General features: G+C 41.3%; 1 protein-coding gene across 3 annotated transcripts in view; it reads right to left on the reverse strand.

Moving 5' to 3' along the window:
• The window catches only part of LOC311087762 (uncharacterized protein), a 27,019-nt gene continuing 6,879 nt past the window's right edge, over nt 1-20,140 (reverse strand). For all 3 annotated transcript variants that reach the window (XM_084121166.1, XM_084121167.1, XM_084121168.1), the window contains one exon: nt 1-1,663. In XM_084121166.1, coding sequence (XP_083977292.1) covers nt 249-1,663 — 1,415 coding nt within the window. In that variant the 3' untranslated portion in view covers nt 1-248. The remainder of the gene's footprint in view (nt 1,664-20,140) is intronic.

Here is a 20,140-nt window from a genome sequence, read left to right on the forward strand (position 1 = left end):
TCATGTTTATTTTTCTTTATTTGGCAAAAAGCACAACACTTTGTTTTTATTGTGAGTATACACCAAAAAATAGACACTTAACAGGATCAAATGATCTTATATGTAAGATCAAAATCGACAGAGTATTTTGATTCTCTTTTGCACTGATAAGAAAAAAATGCGTGATTGCAGACCCCAGGGTGTTAAAAGTAAAAAATCTTCCCATCTAGAGTCCCCCGAATGAATCTCAGCCATTTCCAGCCCTGGATCTAACATATCTTCATGTGTATCTTCAGCTGACTTTTAAAAGTGAAGCTCTTTCCACACTGATCACACGTGTGTTGTTTCTCTCTACTGTGGATCCTCTCATGTTTTTTCAGATGTGGTGACTGACTGAATCTCTTGTCGCAGTGTGAACACTTGTAAGGTTTTTCTCCAGTGTGGATCCTCTCATGTGTTTTCAAATGTTGTAACTGACTGAATCTCTTGTCACAGTGTGAACACTTGTAAGGTTTTTCTCCAGTGTGGATCCTCTCATGTGTTTTCAGATATGATGAATGATTGAATCTATTGTCGCAGTGTGAACACTTGTAAGGTTTTTCTCCAGTGTGGATCCTCTCATGTGTTTTCAGATGTTGTAACTGACTGAATCTCTTGTCACAGTGTGAACACTTGTAAGGATTTTCTCCAGTGTGAATTCTCTCGTGCTGTTTTAAACTGGCTGCTGTTATAAAAGTCTTCTCACACTCAAAGCACATGTACTCTCTCACACCAGTATGAGTTTTCTGATGTCTATGTAAAGAATGCTGCACTGAAAAACTCTTTCCACATTCAGAACATGAATGTGACTTCTCCTTCGTATGAACTGTCAGGTGTGCCTTCAGGTTTGATGACACAAGAAATGTTTTTCTGCACTGATCACATGTGAACGGCTTCTCTCCAGTGTGGATCCTCATGTGCATCTTAAGATTTGTTTTTAGTGTGAAACTCCTCCCACATTGATCACATGTGAACGGCTTCTCTCCAGTGTGGATCCTCATGTGATCATTAAGGTATGATGATTGCCTGAAACTCTTTCCACATTGATCACATGTGAACGGCTTCTCTCCAGTGTGAACTCTCATGTGAAGCTCAAGATTTTGTTTGGTTGTGTAACTCTTTCCACACTGAGTGCAGGTGAAAGATTTATTGGCTCTTCTTTTCTTTAAAAATGTCTTTGAGCGACTCAAAGGTTTTTCCCCAGGTTTGACATGATGTTTCTCCTCCACTTCACTCAGTTCTTCACTCTCCTCCTTCACTTCACTCAGTTCTTCACTCTCCTCCTGCACTTCACTCAGTTCATCACTCTCCTCCTTCACTTCACTCAGTTCTTCACTCTCCTCCTTCACTTCACTCAGTTCTTCACTCTCCTCCTTCACTTTACTCAGTTCTTCACTCTCCTCCTTCACTTCACTCTCCTCCTTCACTTTCATCAGTTCTTCACTCTCCTCCTTCACTTCACTCAGTTCTTCACTCTCCTCCTTCACTTCACTCAGTTCTTCACTCTCCTCCTTCACTTCACTCAGTTCATCACTCTCCTCCTCCACTTCACTCAGTTCTTTACTCTCCTCCTTCACTTCACTCAGTTCTTCACTCTCCTCCTTCACTTCACTCAGTTCTTCACTCTCCTCCACTTCCATCAGGTCTGAAATGAAAGAAAAAATAATTTCATTTTTAGTACATCAAAATAGTGAAATATGAAAAGAGAAATATGAAGTTAAAGGACATAAAAGTGAGCCCTAAAATATTGTATCATTTAGATGAACTTTTATAAATTATTTGCATATGTCCAGGGTTCTCAAGTTTTATCAAAAGCTTGGAGTGAGATCACATGCGGTTAGGGGAGGAGCCCTAATGGAGCCCCGCCCCCGCCCATCCCCGCCCATCCCCGCCCCGCCCCGCAATTTTACCCATTGTTCATAATTAACCAGCACAAATTGAAATGATAACAATTGGTAAATCTGATAAATGACACAGCAATTCATGACATCAAATTTACTCTTTAATGTTATATTTCAAAATTACAAATATACAAAAATTACAAAAATATAACAAATTGCTCCAAACAGTTTGGAAAAACACAATGGCCCTCATTTATCATTCTTGCGTAGAAACGGGCGTATATATTGGCGTAAGATTATGCTTACACTCCTCTCATCGCCTGATTTATGAAGCTGTGCGTACCTTTGAAATCCAGGTGTACGCAATACCTGCCCTTGATAAATGCCGCGGCTGAAAACGATCGTCATTAGAATAACACGCCCCTATATATTCAAGTCTCCGCTTCCCCCACGCCCTCATTTTACGCCATGGACACACGGAAGACGGCAAAGAAGAGAAACTTCTTTGAGAAAGAGAAAGCGAAACCAGGGAAGTGGAAAGAAACAAAATTGATTTCTAGATTTTTATTATTAATGACGCTTATTGTTATTTAGAAGAAGAATGTCGTTATTATTATTATTTGTATTATTATTATTATTATTAAATATTATTTAAAAGAAGAAGAATGTCATTTTTATTATTTTGTCAGTCTGAATTATTTTTTTGGTCATTGAAAGCCTTTCATTACTAAACCCAGTCCGTGCACATCTGCCGGGCCTAACCCTGCCTAACCATCGTTTCAAAGAATAGTACAACGGCGAGCGCGTCGAGTATAAACGCCTCGTCCGTTTGGGGAGGTGCGCGCGCAGTCTGCGGAGACTCGCGCTGCGGAGCCAGGCGAAAGTATAAACAAGGCTTGAAACGTCAGGTAAAGCACACAGGCTCGCAACTGAAGGAATACATATGCCTACAAATCAAATGCTTTGGTAAAATCACACAAATTAAACATTGAAGATGTTGCACAAAAATAAACACTGAAGTTTATAATTACTATGTTCTTGTTTTTTTACAGTGGGTCATAATATATTATATCTTTTAGTTTGTCAGTGCGTTTTGTGGTGTTAGGAATTGTTTTTCTGCGCATTCCCGCACTCAAAACGTGCGTACACCACCTCCTGAGCTGGCGTAGGATTTGAGCGTGCCGTACGCCAACGTCCATATTGATAAATCTCAAAGTCACCGTGGTTTTGGGTGTACGCCAGGTGTACGCTGGAAATTTGGTGTACGCACTTTTGATAAATGAGGGCCAATGTGTCTAGTTGAAATGTTATAATGATTTGTTGTGTGGTGGCGGGACATTGTGAGCAAATGACATATTCGAGTATTGAGGTGTGTGTGTGTGTGTGTGTTTGTGTGTGTGTGTACACAAGAGTACACACTCCAGCTTATGAAATGTGTGTTTTGTGTTGTAAATGTTTGTTGCACATTTTGATGCCTTGATAACAGGGGTAGGGGCTTGAAGCACTGTGGCTCGATGCCAGACATTTTCACTGTTATAATGGATGACAGTATTCCGTCCAGAGCCAACCTGTTTCTAGTTTTGTTTTTGTTCAACTAGTTACTAGTTGTAACTAGAAAGACTATTAATACAGTAAAATATATAATTTAAAATAAAATGAAGAAATACATCTTCATTCCTTCCCATACCCACTAACATTTCCCTTAGTTTCATATAACGTAAGCTAGCCAAACTGAGCCAAAGCTTCTGGCCTGGTTGCAAAGTAGTTGTAGAGTTTTTGACTGCATCAATAATAATGTATACGATGGGCTATATATTAAATGTTCTAGCCTAAAAATGTTAGACAAGCTTTCTTCTAACTTACCTTCTCCATCATGACGTGTGTTCGCGCAATGTTGTTGGTTACCTAGTAACGAACGTACAGTGGCCGAGAATGTTCCGTCAACTTCCGTGTGTTTGCGCATCTATGTTGCCTAGTAACGAACGCAATCTGGCCGAGATACGTGCTGGTGGCAGGAAACTTCACTTTCGTCTCGTATACAACGTTATATATAAAGCTTGCAGGACAACTTGGTTGGCATTGCCTTTTTAGCGTGAGAAATACACGGTGTGGCGTGTGAACTGGTTGAATTGCGTGTGTCTCACGGCCAATGCGTGAGACTTGAGAACCCTGTTATAACTATGTTTATTGTATTAAAGATTAACATTTTAGGTTAAAATGCCTTGTAATGGGAGTGAATGGGGCACTACTATGATAGCATAAAAAAAATCACTATTTTTAAAACACTAAGAAGGCTCGACACGACATGAAACTTTGCTTATCACCAGGGGCTCTACACATGAACTCGAGCATTGAGAACATTGTTTGTGTACACAGAGTTTACTAAAAAGAAAGATTTTGAACAACTCACTGTGTTTCCGTCCGCTGGCATTTTGTCAGTCAAAAATAGTCAATCTCCGAATGCGAATTAACTGACTCTGAATTTAAGTATTGTTTCTTATATGAGGATTCTTTTTCAAATACAAGGTCAATACTGATGTTCACTAACGACAAAACAACAAATTATCCGTGAATTTGTTACGTGAATGTTACGGAGATCGACTATTTTTGTGGTGAGAATTAAAAATCTCGTTCTCTGTCCTTTACCATGGCTGTTCCCTGCTGGTGGAATGATCTGCCTAACTCAACCAGAACTAGAAAAACCAGGGATGAATTTGAATTCCTTAGATTATCTTTACGCTTTACAGGGAGTCTAGATCTCATGATCCAGACTCCCTGGATCTTGTCTCCTAACCACCATCGCTCCCAGGCTCCTCCTACATCAGGCGTGGGGCGGGGCCTATGATGAGTTCAGGAAATTCTCTGATGGCCCGCTTCAGCTTGGTTGATAGGAGTGCCTTCCCTAGGCTTGTGAAACAGTATAAAAAAAAAAAAAGGCTACTGAATTTCTGAGTCCTGGCGTGCTTCATTCCGCACGCTGCAGGTTTTACGTTGAGTGAAAATGTTTTGTGCACAAATAACATTTTTCTCTTCTTTTTCAGAACTCGTCTCCTGTACAGAGCCTGGGACGTTTGGTAAGCAGGTAATGTATTGTAAAAGTGAGCTGAGCTCCCACACACTGTGGTCACCAGGTTACAGGCCTCACCAGGCCTTCCTGGTTATGAGACTCCACATGTCAGGTTACAGGCCTCACCCGGCCTTCCTGAATGTGAGCTCCCACATACTGTGGTTATCAGGTTACAAGCCTCATCCGGCCTTTCTGGTTATGAGCTCCCACATACTGTGGTTATCAGGTTACAAGCCTCATCCGGCCTTTCTGGTTATGAGCTCCCACATACTGTGGTCGCCAGGTGACAGGCCCCAGCCGGCCTTCCTGGTTATGAGCTCCCACATACTGGGGTATCAGGTTACAGGCCTTATTAAGCCTTCCTGAATATGAGCTCCCACGCACGGTGGTCGCCAGGTTACAGGCCTCGCCAGGTCTTCCTGGTTATGAGCTCCCACATACTGTGGTCACCAGGTTACAGGCCTCACCGGCCTTCCTGGTGATAGGCTTCTACATGTCAGGTTACAGGCCTCACGCGGCCTTCCTGAGTATGAGATTCCCACACACCGTGGTCGCCAGGCCTTCCTGGTTATGAGCTTCCACATGTCAGGTTACAGGCCTCATCCGGCCTTCCTGAAGGTGAGTTCCCACATACTGTGGTCACCAGGTTTCAGGCCTCACAGGCCTTCCTGAGTATAAGCTCCCACATACTGTGGTCACCAGGCTTCAGGCCTCCTCAGCCTTCCTGGTTATTAGCTTTCACATGTCAGGTTGCAGGCCTCACCAGGCTCTCACTCACTGTGGTCGCTAGGGTATAGGCCTCACTGGTTGTGAGCTTCCACATGTCAGGTTGCAGGCCTCATCAGGCCTCCCTGAATGTGAGCTCCCACGCATTGTGACTACCAGGTTACAGGCCTCATCTGGCCTTCCTGATCATGGTTCCCACATGATGTGGTTGCCAGGTTACAGGCCTCACCGGCCTTCCTGGATACGAGCTCCCACATTCTGTGGTTGTCAGGTCACAGGCCTCAGCGGCCTTCCTGAGGATGAGCTCCCACTTACTGTGGTCGCCAGGTTATAGTACTAGGCCTCACTAGGCCTTCCTGAATATAGAGTGATGAAGCACATGCAACTTTACTTAATCTATTTTTCACTTCGGGTCCCACTCTAGATGCATCCTGTTTTCGAAGTATGCCACGACAGATGCCTTTCTCTAGCTAACTTATCAGGTAAGACTCTCCAGGCCTTCCTGAGTATGAGCTCCCACATGCGGTGGTTGCCAGGTTAGAGGCCTCACCAGGCCTTCCTGGATTCGGAATGGCTAAATACACGCACTTTCGTTTCGTGTACTTTCTAAAATCCATATTTATGGTAGGGGTTATGCACTGTACGCTTCGTTCCATTTTTTATGTGGCTCAGACTCCGGTTCTTCACCCTGGGTCCCACCCTAGATGCGTCTTGCTGTCGCAATGTATTATAATGAAGGCCTCAATGAAGCCCCACATGGTGTGGTTGTCAGGTTACAGGCCTTACCAGGCCTTCCTGAAAGTAAGCTCCCACAGGTTGTGGTCACCAGGTTTCAGGCCTCACCAGCCTTCCTGAGTATGAGCTCCCACCTACTGTGGTCGCCAGGTTACAGGCCTCACAGGCCTTCCTGAGTATGAGCTCCCACATGCTGTGGTTGCCAGGTTACAGGCCTCACCAGTCACGTGATGTGGTAACAAGCGAAGCACGCAGCGTCTCGCGCCCTCGCTAATGTTTTCACATCTTTAAAGTCATCGTTTGTAACTTAACTCTCTCCTAAACTTATCCAAAGTGGTGGATTTACTAACTTACTGATCTGTTGTGACTATGCCGAAGGCAAAAGCGGTGCAGACCGACTCAAATGCTGAGACGGTCACAATGGCGTCCCTCACCCTCTTGCTTGAGTCCCATCGAACCGCCATCTCCGAGGACTTCAAACAAACTTTCTCATCTCTTGAGACCAAGTTGAACGGTGTCATAACTACCGTGACAGAACACGCTGAGAAACTCGAAATCCTTGAGAGTGAAGGTGACGCACGAGAGCTATGCCTGAAGGCTGCCAAGGAAGCTATCACCAAACTCCAGACAGACCATGCTAAACTAGCAACTAAAATCGTCGACCTTGAATCACGGAGCCGGCGTAACAACATCAGGGTCATTGGTGTACCTGAATCCATGTAGGGGCCACAACCAACAGTTTTCTTCACTAAGATGCTCGAGGAGGTCTTTGGAGGGGTGCTCGATTCGCCTGTGGAGTGTGAACGGGCTCACAGAGCCCTGGCACTCAAACCTCCACCCAACCAGCGGCCAAGACCGATCATCATTCGTCTCCTCAGGTTCCAGGTAAAGGATAAGATCATCCGCCATGCACGGACCATGAGGGGTAAGCTGAAATTCCGGGGCAATTCCATCCTTGTATTTGAGGACTATCCACCAGAGGTTGTGGAGCAGCGGAAAGAGTTTAAAACGGTCATGTCGGAGTTGTACGAGCGTGGATTCAAGCCGGCCTTGCTCTACCCGGCCAGGCTTTACATCAAGATGGAGTTGGGAGGTAGGAAACATTTTCCCACGGTAGCTGAGGCTGAAGCTTTCATTGTCTCCTTACCCTCGTGGAACACCTAGATCATTGCTTGCCCAAATCCATGCGACGAGGGCGAAGAGACCTGCAGGACACGGCTTACTGTCGTTTAAGCTCCTATTTTATTTCCGTTCTCCACTGACAGCGTACAGTGGTGATCTGGTTGCCTCTACTTTTGCGGATTTTGGGCGACAGTCTCTCTATTATGACTTAATGTGTCTAATAAGTTAGCCTACACCCCTCTACGGGAGACTCGATTCTTATTTTCTACCGGAGAGGTGAGAGACATTTTGCTTTCCATTTCTATGAGACTATTTTCACTTCTTTCTTTCTTTTTCTTTGCGAGTTGGCGCGGATGACTGCGGCGTGGTACAAATTGTTTATTCAATGGTACTAGAATATTGTTGTGTGCGTGTGTGTTGTGTATGTGCGTGTGTTTGGTTGCTCCGAGCGTATTTGCGACTATCGCCGTGTCAATGTCTTAATGTAATCCCAGAAAACTCCATGATCAATTTGTACTGTTTATATTATGGGTTTTGATGATTTCAATATTGTTGGAGATTCTCAGCACTGTATTGATATGGATGGCAATACTACTTGTAATGTTTTTGACCCTGATAACTTAAAACAATTAAATGACATATATAATTATTCACTGTTACATTTAAACATCAGAAGCCTAAACAAACATCATTCTGATTTAGTTTCTCTACTATCTAACTCAAGTTGTCATTTTGATGTTATTGGGTGTAGTGAAACCTGGCTCAATGATTTTTCAAATACCGATTTACTTGACCTTGATGGATACAGTCTACACATTAAGAACAGACCAAATAGATCAGGTGGAGGGGTCTGCCTTTATGTTAAAAGTAGCCTCCAAATGAATATCTGTGATTTTTATGAAGGCCATTGCGAACGTCATTGTAGAGCCACTGGCTCATTGTATTAACCTTTCTTTATTTACTGGTATTGTACCTAAAATGACAAAAATCGCAAAGATAATTCCAATTTTTAAATCGGGTGATAGAAATGATATGAATAATTACCGGCCCATATCAATTCTACCCACTTTTTCTAAAGTAATGGAGAAGGTAGTATGCAATAGACTTAGTGGCTATCTTGATAAATTAGATATTCTCGTTCCCTCTCAATACGGTTTCAGAAAAAAGAGCACAACCTGTATGGCAATACTAGACCTAATTGAACAAATTAATGACTGTATTGAAGAGGGAAAATGTGGCATTGGTATTTTCTTGGACCTATCAAAAGCCTTTGATACCATTGATTTTGATATCTTATTGTACAAACTACAACACTATGGTATCAGAGGTTTAGCACTTGAATGGTTCAGAAGTTATCTATTTGAGAGGGAACAGTATGTCCATGTCAATGATCATAATTCTACTTGTAAGCCCATAATCTATGGGGTCCCCCAGGGCTCCATTTTAGGGCCACTCTTATTTATTCTATATATAAATGATTTTGTAAATTCATCGACATTATTCCATAAAATCATCTTTGCAGATGACACAAATCTGTTTACATCACATAATAACCCTATTATTTTAAAAGATATAGTCAATTCAGAGTTAATCAAAGTTGACTCTTGGTTTAAATGCAATAAACTGTCATTAAATGTAAGCAAAACAAATTTTATTATATTCAAATCAACCAAGAAAAAAATATTTAAAAACACTGACCACTGCCTGATTAAAATGACTGACCAAATGATAAAAAGAGTGCATTCTACTAAATTCCTGGGGGTCCTCATTGACGAATCTCTTACCTTTAAATGTCATATTGATTATCTTGTAAACAAACTGTCAAAGTATGTTGGCCTGTTTTATAAGATCAGACACATTCTTCCGCTGTCTGCCCTACTCTTATTGTATAAAACTTTTTTTGAACCACATCCTAACTACTGTAATGTGATATGGTGCAACACCTTCACAAGTCATCTTAAAAAACTTGCATCATTGCAAAAGAAAGCCATACGGGCTCTGTCCTGGTCAGAGATAAATTCTCCTACTCACCTTCTATTTTATCGTTTTGAGTTACTAAGATTAGCTGAGCTAAACAAATATCATAATGCCTGCCTTATGTTTCAAATTGTCAATAGCCTGAACACTACTCTGAGTAGTCTTGTTCCTATCTCCAGCCGCCAGCATACATACCAAACGAGAACCAAACCACTCATATCTGGAAAATATCGCCGACATGTTCGTACCAGTATGAGCGTTGTCTGTAGGGGGCCGCAGATTTGGAACGGGATTGACGATGGCCTTAAGGTGTTGCCCTCTATCTCCAACTTTAAAAGACATCTAAAAAAATATTATCTATCAACCTATATTTAATATATAACTGTCTTCTCATGGACTACTGGGATCTATGTGTATGAATGTATGTGTATGTGTATGTACTTTTATGTATGTACTGGTGCGCTTTTGCACTTTTTTACTTACCATCGTCTGGTTGCAGGTGGTAACTGTGTACCTTGTCTGTACCACTTCTTTTCATGAACTATGGGCCCCCACCTATAAGCTTTTTTCGCTTCTTTGGGGGACCCATTCACTATACCAAATTCTGATTTCTATACCCCCGCTGTATTATAGAATTTGCTGGTAATGGTATTTGTGAATAAATCCAAACAAACAAACCAGGCCTTCCTGGATTCGGAATGGCTAAGCACACGCACTTTCGTTTCGTGTACTTTCTAAAATTATGTATTCATGGTAAGGGTTATGCGCTGTCCGCTTCGTTCCCTTTTTTATGTGGCTCAGACTCTGGTTCTTCACCTTGGGTCCCACTCTAGATGCGTCCTCTGTCGCGACAGGCGCCTCCCTTTCAAGCTATCTCCCACATTCTGTGGTTACAGGCCTCATTATGCCTTTTTGAAGATAGCCCCATATTGTGTGGCTGTCAGGTTACAGGCCTCTCCGGCCTTCCTGAATACGAGCTCCCACTTACTGTGGTCGCCAGGTTTCAGGCCTCACAGGCCTTCCTGAGTATGAGCTCCCACATACTGTGGTCGCCAGGTTACAGGCCTCACTGGCCTTCCTGATATGAGCTCTCACGTACTAGAGCTCCCCACATGAGGGGGTCATCAGGTCTTAGGCCTCAGTAGACCTTCCTGGTTTTGAACCCTCTCTTACTTCCCCAGTGTTCGGAGCGAGCACTGGGTAGATCCGTGGATTGAGTGGACAACTTCCGTCGTTTCTTGAGGTTGAGTCACACTCTCCGGGAGATCCCGTCTCTGTGATCCGGAACTGAATGGTTTTCTGCCAGCTTCACAGGCCTTCGGTTTTTGGATGCCTTATCCAAGGCAACTTCCAGTGGCTCTGTCTCGGATAGTCAGGCAATGGCCAGACTGTCTGTCTTAGTATAGATCACCAGGCCAGCCTGGTTGCATTTCAGGAGGCATGCTCCCCTGAATAGTGACTGGCTGGGAGTCCCTTGGGTCCCCTAGCCACACTCCCTAGAAGTGACCCCTTCTTCAGACACCTGTCACACCTGAGGCGTGAAGTTAAATACTTCTCTTGTTGAATCTTAACTTGTTAAGTTGAGGTTTATTTGTGTACTCTATTACTCAAGTCTCTTATTTCACTACACTGTGGCTGCACTTAGTGTTTTTAAAGGACTACTTAGATTGAGTATAAGTTACTGTTGCACTTTTTGTACTTTTGTATTTAAAAACTAAAAATTCATTTTATTTAACAAAACTGTTTCTGGACATTAAGTTGTAAAGAGATTTTTTTTTTATATATATATAATTTGTTTATATTCCTAGATTTATTTGTTGCTCTGTTTCTTATACAGTTATATTGTAAAAATAAAATACCCTTTTCAGTTTAGTGTTAGATTTGTGGCTGTGGCTAAATAATATATTACTGTCAAATGTATGCCAGATTATACAAATACTCTAGTTCACTGCATGTATTTGTTTCTGTTTTATCAAGGGATACGTCTGAAACACAGCATAAAATAATTATATCAATTCACTCAGGGCTAGTAGTAGCTATACAGCTGTATGCAGACACACACCCATGTTGAGAAGAGGAAGAGTTGCTGCATTAGCGTCATAACGTGGATCTAAGCGAGTTCACAAAACGGCTCCAGGAAAAGATAAAGTGTGTTACAGTATTTTAAAACATCTAAGTATAGAGGGTCTTAGGAAATGATTGAATTTATATAATAAGGTGTGGGAGGAAGGAAGGCTTCCACAAAGCTGGAAGGAGGCGGTAATTATTCCTAAAAGGAAGACTGGAAAATATCCAAGCAATCCTGGTAATTACAGACCAATTGCATTAACATATAGCATATATGCAAGATAATGGAACGCATGATAAATGAAAGACTAATATACTTTTTAGAGAGTAGAAATAAAATGGCTATATGGGCTCTACGCTAACTTTTTTCCCAAGGAGTACATGTGCTCCTAAATGAAAAAATTTAGGAGCACACAAAGAAATATAGGAGCACAGTGAAAAAAGTTGATTAAACTGCTCAATTCATATGGATTAGTTTTATGATCTTTTTATGAACGTTTTTCGAAGCATCAAAGTGGTAGTTGTGTAGGCTGTCAATGGAGGGAAAGAAATCTCTCAATTTCATCAAAAAGTTCTTCATTTGTGTTCCGAAGATGAGTGAAAGTCTTACGGGTTTGGAACGACATGATGGAGAGTAATAAATGACAGAATTTTCTATTTTGGGTGAACTAACGTTACCTGTATAATAATTATGCAATTATTATTTTAAAGGAGCATTGCGTAGGTTTTTACTTAAAAAAATCTTTAAGATAGAGTTTTCATTTGTACATGTTTGAGCCAACCATGATGTAATAAAAAGAATGACACCTCGACTGTCCACCACGGTTGCCTCTATCAGCCTGTAGGCTCAATCGTGTGTGGAGGAGTCGGGCCCGAATCGGCGCGAAAATTCACAAAATGTGACGTCATGCGCGTTCTCGTCTACTTGGGCTTACAACCGTACGGCACGGCAGCCATTATAGTAAGCAGCGGCAATCGGTGTTTTCAAATGGACCAGCCCCCAGCACAACTCAGACACCCACCGACACTCCTCGGAAGTGTAAAAAAAAAACAAAAAACAAATTATTTACTATGACAAGTGTTTTTAGTGCAAAATTTCATGTGGTATTCTGAATGAAAATAAAGCATGACAAGCTCATACATCAAGGTTAGAGTTCCTTTACCTTTAATACCATAATGTTATTGCTATTCTACAAAATAGTATAGTAGTACAACTATAATAGTAATTGTACTGTATCTAAAAATAAGCATAACGTCTTCAACTCAGTTATATAATTTAGCGTTACTCTACAATAGTCAAAATAAGGGGTCTGTGAGTGCTGGGAGTGTGTGTTACAGTGTTGTGTTAAAATACTTTTAGAAGTAGACTTTAGTTGATAATATAAAGCAGCACTGCAACATTTTACTAAAATATGGTCTGTCAAACAATAACCTTACAGTACTGTAACTTTTCCTACCTCAAACATTATGCTGGTGAGTGGTGAATCTCGATGAGCCGTCAGTGGTTGCCGCGGCAACCCTGGTTGATGTGGTCGTGCTCGTACGAGCGTGCGCACCGAGAACGAGCATGAGACTGGCTGCAGTTCCTCTAACGGCCACTGGTGTCAGTAACGGTTAGAAATTTCAGAACTTACGGAATGCTCCTTTAACCTACTTCAAAATATATAAAAAGAATGAACACCTCAATAAAGTAAAGTGCTAAAAACAAAACAAATGCCTGCTTGCTTTTTTCCTTTGCAGTACTTGCAGTAGCCTATATTAAGTTACATCAAAAATTAGTTTTTGTCGTCTTCCTGTCCTCAGTGTGGACTGTTTTGGTCGTAACTTCAGTTTATGCACTTGGTCTTTTGGTGGGACATAATTAAAATAAAATTTGGTGGGTTGCTAATAAAATTTTGATACTCATTTGCAAGTAGGCCTATTGATAGTGTGCGGGAGGTCTTTTTTTTTTTTTTTTTGCACTTGGTCTTTTGAGATAATGACTATAGGCTTCATACTGTGTTGCGTATCTAGCTCACTAAGTGTATACTTTACTTTTTTTATGGTGTAGCGGCCTGTTTACACCTGGTCACTGCATACGTTTTTACTGATCAAAACGATTTCATGCGTTTTTACTGATCAAAACGATTCCATTTACACCTAGTCACATTGTGTGTTTTCGCAAAACTAAATCGGATCTTCTATTCCCGCGTTATATGCAGATTTAATGTAGGCTTAGTTCACGTCACCAAAAGCAACAGATATGACCAGCATTTTATTGATCATCATAAGCTCATTTAAAAAAATCAGCGATAGGAGAGAGCGACAGCAGCACTGGTAACCGTTAGCCTAATATCATTTCGTTTCTTTACTATTAATGAATATAGAGATGGGGAGTCGACTCCAAAAGAGTCGATTCCTCGACTCTCACTAGCCCTAGTGTCGGAATCGACTCCAGGTCAGGAATCGACTCCCAGTGTCGAGTGTTTTTTTCAAGTTCAACACAGCAACAGTTCATTATAACGAAAAGATTATAATGAATGTAAAGATACGGAAATTAAAACAAAAAGATAAAGAAATGAGAGGAAAAAATAAGTAATGCCAGGAAAACAAAGAACAATAATGTATAGATAGTTTTTTTCTGTTGGGTCTGTTTTGCGGCTCAATCAATCATGATGTGGTTCAATACAGTCAATTGGTTGTGATTGGCACAAAACACTGCAGTAGGTTTTACGAACCAATCATGTACCAGTCCTCAGGGTGAGAGTGGGACATGCCCATAATTGGTAAGTGGTGGTTGATTGAGTGATACTGTTGAGTGATGACTGTTTTTGAATCCAGTAACGTTAACTTATAATGGCAACCCCGACCTCAACCGTGTGGAAATATTTCAACCAGACCGAAGACAAAACTAAAGTTCGTTGTGATATTTGTAAACGTTGTTTAAAATTCAACAGTTCAACGTCGTGCATGTTTATGAAATGCAAAAACGGCAATAAAACTGGTAATGTGTTGCAATCAGTCATTAAATATACTTTTTTATTTCATATAGGCATTCTTAGAGGTGATTTTTGTTTCTTGTCTGTGTTGATTAATTTTTCAATATTAAACATTTTAATAATGACCTTTACTTATTTGTATACAAAATTAGACGTTTTCTACAGAAGAGCTTTGATATCTATAATTTCCAGGTAATGTATGTAATCATGTAGGTTATCCCTAAATAAGACATTAAAAGACAAGTGCTGTGTAAATAAGAGTATAGTGTTTAGTGTTGTACTTCTGAAAACTGAAGGGAGTAAATTAAGTGTATAACAAAAACTATGTAATGCTTTGTGTGCTTGTCAATTCTTATATATGCATCCTTGTTTCCTTTCCTCTTACCTCCATCCCCTTAGGATGCGAGGATGGAACATTAACATTAGTGAAATGGCATGTACTCACTCTATATGAAGTTCATTTTCTATTATTAAATGACAAGTGCATTAAAAACTATTATTAAACAACAGTTATTATTGGTAATAATATAACTAATATTTTTCAATGTTAAACAAAAAAAGTTAAAAAATAAAGTTAAACATGCTTAAGTTAAAGTTCATAGCTTCACTACATTAAAATTATATAAAATAATATACAAAATAAATAGATAAATACACTGTCTAAAACAAGTCTGCTTTTACAAGTTTAATGATTAATACTAACATATTGCACACTTAAATATGATTTGAAGAAGCTGCGATGTGAAAAGGAGGGGGATTTATAAGGTTTAGTTGATTAAACATTTTAGTATAGGAAACATTTGTATCCTCGCTCTTGACTCCTCAGGAAGCCTCCTCGTTCCTCGCCCTCCTCCCGGTGGAATTAAAGAATTTAGATGTCCTACATGAGAGCGGAGCTCGATCGGTTTCAGGGTCGTAGGACATACGAGCGAGAAGTGAGGAAACGAGGAAGCATATTGAGACGCACCTTCTGAATCCTGACCCTATTTTAATTCAAAGTAAATGGAGTCGAGGAGTCGATTCCACCGACTCCAAAATTAGGAGTCGGGAGTCGGAGTCGACTCCAAAAAAACCGGAACCGAACACCCCTAAATGAATATGATTGTGTGATGAGCGTCTACGACTTACTTTCACTTTAATTCGCGGCAGTTTGCGCGTTAGCTTGATGAATGGATCGCTCATCTGTCGTGATGCGTGTTGCAGTAGCGTCATCATATCTGGCTATAACATGACATATAGCCAATAACACGCTCTCACACGTTTATTTTTAGCACTGTTGGGAGGACTCTCTCACTTAAAATCCAGCAGTTCCCGCACATTCCCACACTATTTCAGTGATTGGCTCAATGGTTGCGAATCGTCGCTCCCATTTGAATAAAGTTAAGCGCGTCATCATGTTCACATCACGCAGTTGCGACCCCGTCCTCTTGCTTGCTTTCCATGTGAAATCAATGGTATGCTTCGCTTCATCGCGCTGTTGTCTTCAGTGTATTGAGAACAGCCCGTCACTCGCGCACTGTGCTCGTAAATTATTTTTCAAGTTCGCACATAACTATTTTTAGGCGCAAATGCGAGTGAATTACTCGCACTGTAGAGCCCTGAGTAGCTTTAGAAAAGGAAGAAATACAATGGATCATGTGATAAGTTTGGAGGAGGAAATAAGGAAAGCACAAGTAAATGAAACTGTAGTGGCAGTATTCTTTGATGTGGAGAAAGGATATGCTGGAGGGTCTCTTAATCAAAGTACATTTAATGGCAGTTGGAGGGAAAATGTTTAATTGGATTATGGATTTCTTAAAGGGGTCATATAATGCCATTTTTGTACAAGCTAATATGATTATTTAGGGTCTAAATTAAAAGTTTGTAATATACTTTAATTAAAAATTCTCATTAGTATAGTAAGAAAACACTAATTTTACCTGGTCAAAAACAGCTCTGTTTTCAGCACGCCGTTTAAGTGCATGTGTCTTTAAATGATAACCCCCAATTTCCACCAACTGCGGAACGGCTGCGGATCCACTCTGGAACAGCGGCGGAGTCAATAGGTTTCCATTAAAGTCAATGTGTGTATTTTCAATGACTGCGGAACGGCTGCGTTCCGACTCCAGCGATCCGCAGCGCTCCGGAGCAGATACGTAGAGTAGAGATGTGCGGTTGGCGGTTACAGCTGCGGACTCCGTGGATAAACTGCGGATCGGGTGGATGATGTGACGAAAAATAATATTTTAATTCAATTCGGGCGGGTGGCGGGCGGTTGAACCAATCAAATGAAAAATATTATGTATACAGCAATCAGCGGATGGCGGGCGGGTGCGGTTTTGAAAATTGGTCAAAAACGTTGGTGCGGATGGATGGCGGACGGATGATGAGTTTTGTGATGCGGTTGCGGATGAAATAATAGCCCATCCGCGCATCTCTAACGCAGAGCTTCTATTTTTGCTGGATGCCGGAGAGCTCCGCAGCAATTCAGCACTTACATCGCGCAATCATACGTGAATTTGCGAGATCTTGTGGGTCCTCGTGACTTCAGCTGTTAGTCATGGCCGCAGCCGTTCCGCAACAAATCCGGACCTAGTGGGTATTGAAGGACAGCAGAGCACGGATCCGACACACAGCAGAGCCGTTCCGCAGTTGGTGGAAATCCGGGGTAATGAGCTTTGCTCACCCCGCCCCTCTGTTCTGTGTGTACACCGTTTGTTAACACAATAATAACACAATAACCATAACGCGTTGTTCATTATAAATCTGGGATTATGAATTATATTGAGAACGTCGTACATACTTTGCTGCATGCATTCATCGTGAAGCGTGCTAGCGATTTGCAAAGATTAATATAAATATTAATATAAAGGTTAATAAAACATTACACTCACTTCTTCTTGCAGCAGGAACACGAATAGTTGGTACCAATCCTTTTTTCAGGAGCAGCTTCTTAGCAAAACCAGCTTTATAACGTTACTGACCCTTGTTTGTAAAGCAGTCTGGTGTGTGAAATGATTTGCGCAAACATGAAAGCATTGACGTTGATTGTGGGGAATATTCCCTTCGAAAACAAAGCCACTGCGTCTTCAGTGGTTCGGATTTAGGAACATCAAAATGATGTTGTGTTCCTTATTACACCCAAGAACAGAACACCACAATCGCTAAGACGCCATTCTGCTCATAGACAGTGCTCCAGTGAGTATCAACAATGACCGCACGGACTATGATGACAGACAGGTCTGTGTTGAAACGCTGCTGTCAATCAACAATCGTGGAAGGGGCGTCCGATCTTATGACGTCACAAAATCAAACGGCTTGATTTGAGACAGGGGAAAACATATAAGAAGATTTAAAAAAAAAACACTGGATGGATTTTTATCATTTTATGATGGTTGTGTACAGGCACTGCCAACACACATTTCAGTACAATCAACTTGTAAACGTGCATGTACCATTATATGACCCCTTTAAATAAAAGGAATATACAGGTGAAAATCGGGTTCGATTTATCAAAGCAATATGTTGTAGAAAATGGGACACCACAGGGGAAAGTGATTAGTCCAACTTTATTCTCCATAATGATTAATGATATTTATTTAAATCTTCCAGGGGATATATTCCAGGGAGGTCTTTATTTGCAGATGATGGTGTTATAGAAGAGAGGTAGAAATGTTGAGTATATTTTAAAGAAGATGCAGGAAGGAATTGATCAAGTTGAAAATCGGGGAATAAAATGGGGATTTAAGTTCTCAGTGGAAAAATCAAAAGTAATGGCTTTTACAAATAAAAAGAAGGATTAGGAACTTAAGATGAAAATGTATGGAAGTATAGAGAAAGTAGAATGTTTTCGTTTCTTGGGATTATATTTTGATACAAAACGAACATTGAGAGAACATATAGCCTAAAGTATACAGTTAAAGGGACACCACGCAAGCCTGAGGGCCCTATCTTGCACCCAGCGCAATTGACTTTGTACACTGACGCATGTATCATTCCTATTTTGCACCCGCGCAAAGCGCGCTTTTCCCTCCACAGAAGCACGTCGCTAAACTAGGGAATGAACTTGCGCTCCCTGGGCGGTTCAGCGCAAAAAAGGAGGCGTGTTCCGGCACAAACGTTCCTTCATGCTATTTTGCAGGTTTAGAAAACAATTGCGCCACTAACCAGGAAAAAATAGTTTAAAGTCAGTGGCGCGTTGCGCATGTTATTCATATGCTATTTTAAGGGCGCATGCTTGGCCATAATCAATGTAGCGTGTGCACAACGCGCATACACTTTGATTCTCTCATCTACACAGAAGCAGCAGTTTTCATTTTTGCAAATCATACATTATTACGATAGATAGATAGATAGATAGATAGATAGATAGATAGATAGACAATTTATTATAAAAGCATACATCTAGCTTACACATTTACCCAAATTATCATACGCCTTTTTAACCGAAGTTAATTTGGGTGGGTTTCTCCATCCCCAACGTCCCTGACGAGAGCGTTGCTCTCCTTGGCTGTGAACCGCTCCTGGCGCGCGTCTGGCAAATCCGCCGTTATAATAGGAATCCGCTTTAGAGCAAAGCGCGTCTGCTCTTAAAGGGAATGTGAGATGACGCTCTGATTGGTTTATTTCACGTTACGCCCAAACCACACCTATGAATAATGAAGCTACTTCAGACCAACCCATTTTAGATTTGCGCCTGGCGCAAGAGTTATTTATTCCGCTGGGAAAATAGCAACAGCGCCAAGACCCGCCCACAAAGTTACTTGCGCTTTGAGCTTTGACACTTGCGTTTCAGATCGTTAAAATAGGGCCCTGAGTGTTTTTTTCTCTTCGAAGCTCCCCCTAGTGTCTGGTAGTAAATGCTTTCAAACACACTGTCCTAAAAACGAACTGTTGTCCCTCCCCCCTCGCCACGAGCAACCCAGCTGATCAGCTGTCAACCCAGCTGAGCAGAGGAACCGGCTATTTCAAAACCAGTTATGTCTACCGAGATAAGTAAAGTAATATTTTCTTTCCAACTGATGCCGAGTTTTTTTTATTGTGTTGTCATGCATACTAGTATTTTTACCGGGAACGAACGATATGAACGAGGCGAACTACTGCCTTTGTGTTTTGTTTTTTTGGGAGAGTGGGCATGAGCATAAAAAATATATATCGGATGCTAATATTTGTCTAGTTAAGTTATATTAGCAAGGTCTGTAAGTTCATCTGGGTTTCGTTAAGGGGGTCGCACACCGGTCGCGCAGCTCAGCGCCGCGCCACATCTAGGACAACTTTCACCTGAAAATCCAATAACATCAGCAATTTTCTGATTTCTGTAAATAAATATAAAACTAAATGTATATTGCAGCACAGGGTGAAGTCCGTATACATTAACTACGATTTGATTAAATGTAAATTTAATATAAAACTATGTAAATGGCGCTCTGTGGCGTGGCAGGATTTTGAACACGGTCCTGAGCCGTTGCTGGGCGCCGCGGACAGACGCCGAAAGGTGTGTGTACTCTCAGAGAGAATAATGTGTTCGAATTTAAAAGACGTGGCCCTGCGCGGTGCTGAGCTGCGCGTCCGGTGTGCGACCCCCTTTAGTCTGCCTCTGTGCTGGGATGCTTGCCACTGACCCTGCTTCT

Source organism: Abramis brama, assembly GCF_963993115.1.
Source record: "Abramis brama genome assembly, chromosome: 1".
NCBI lineage: Eukaryota > Metazoa > Chordata > Actinopteri > Cypriniformes > Leuciscidae > Abramis > Abramis brama.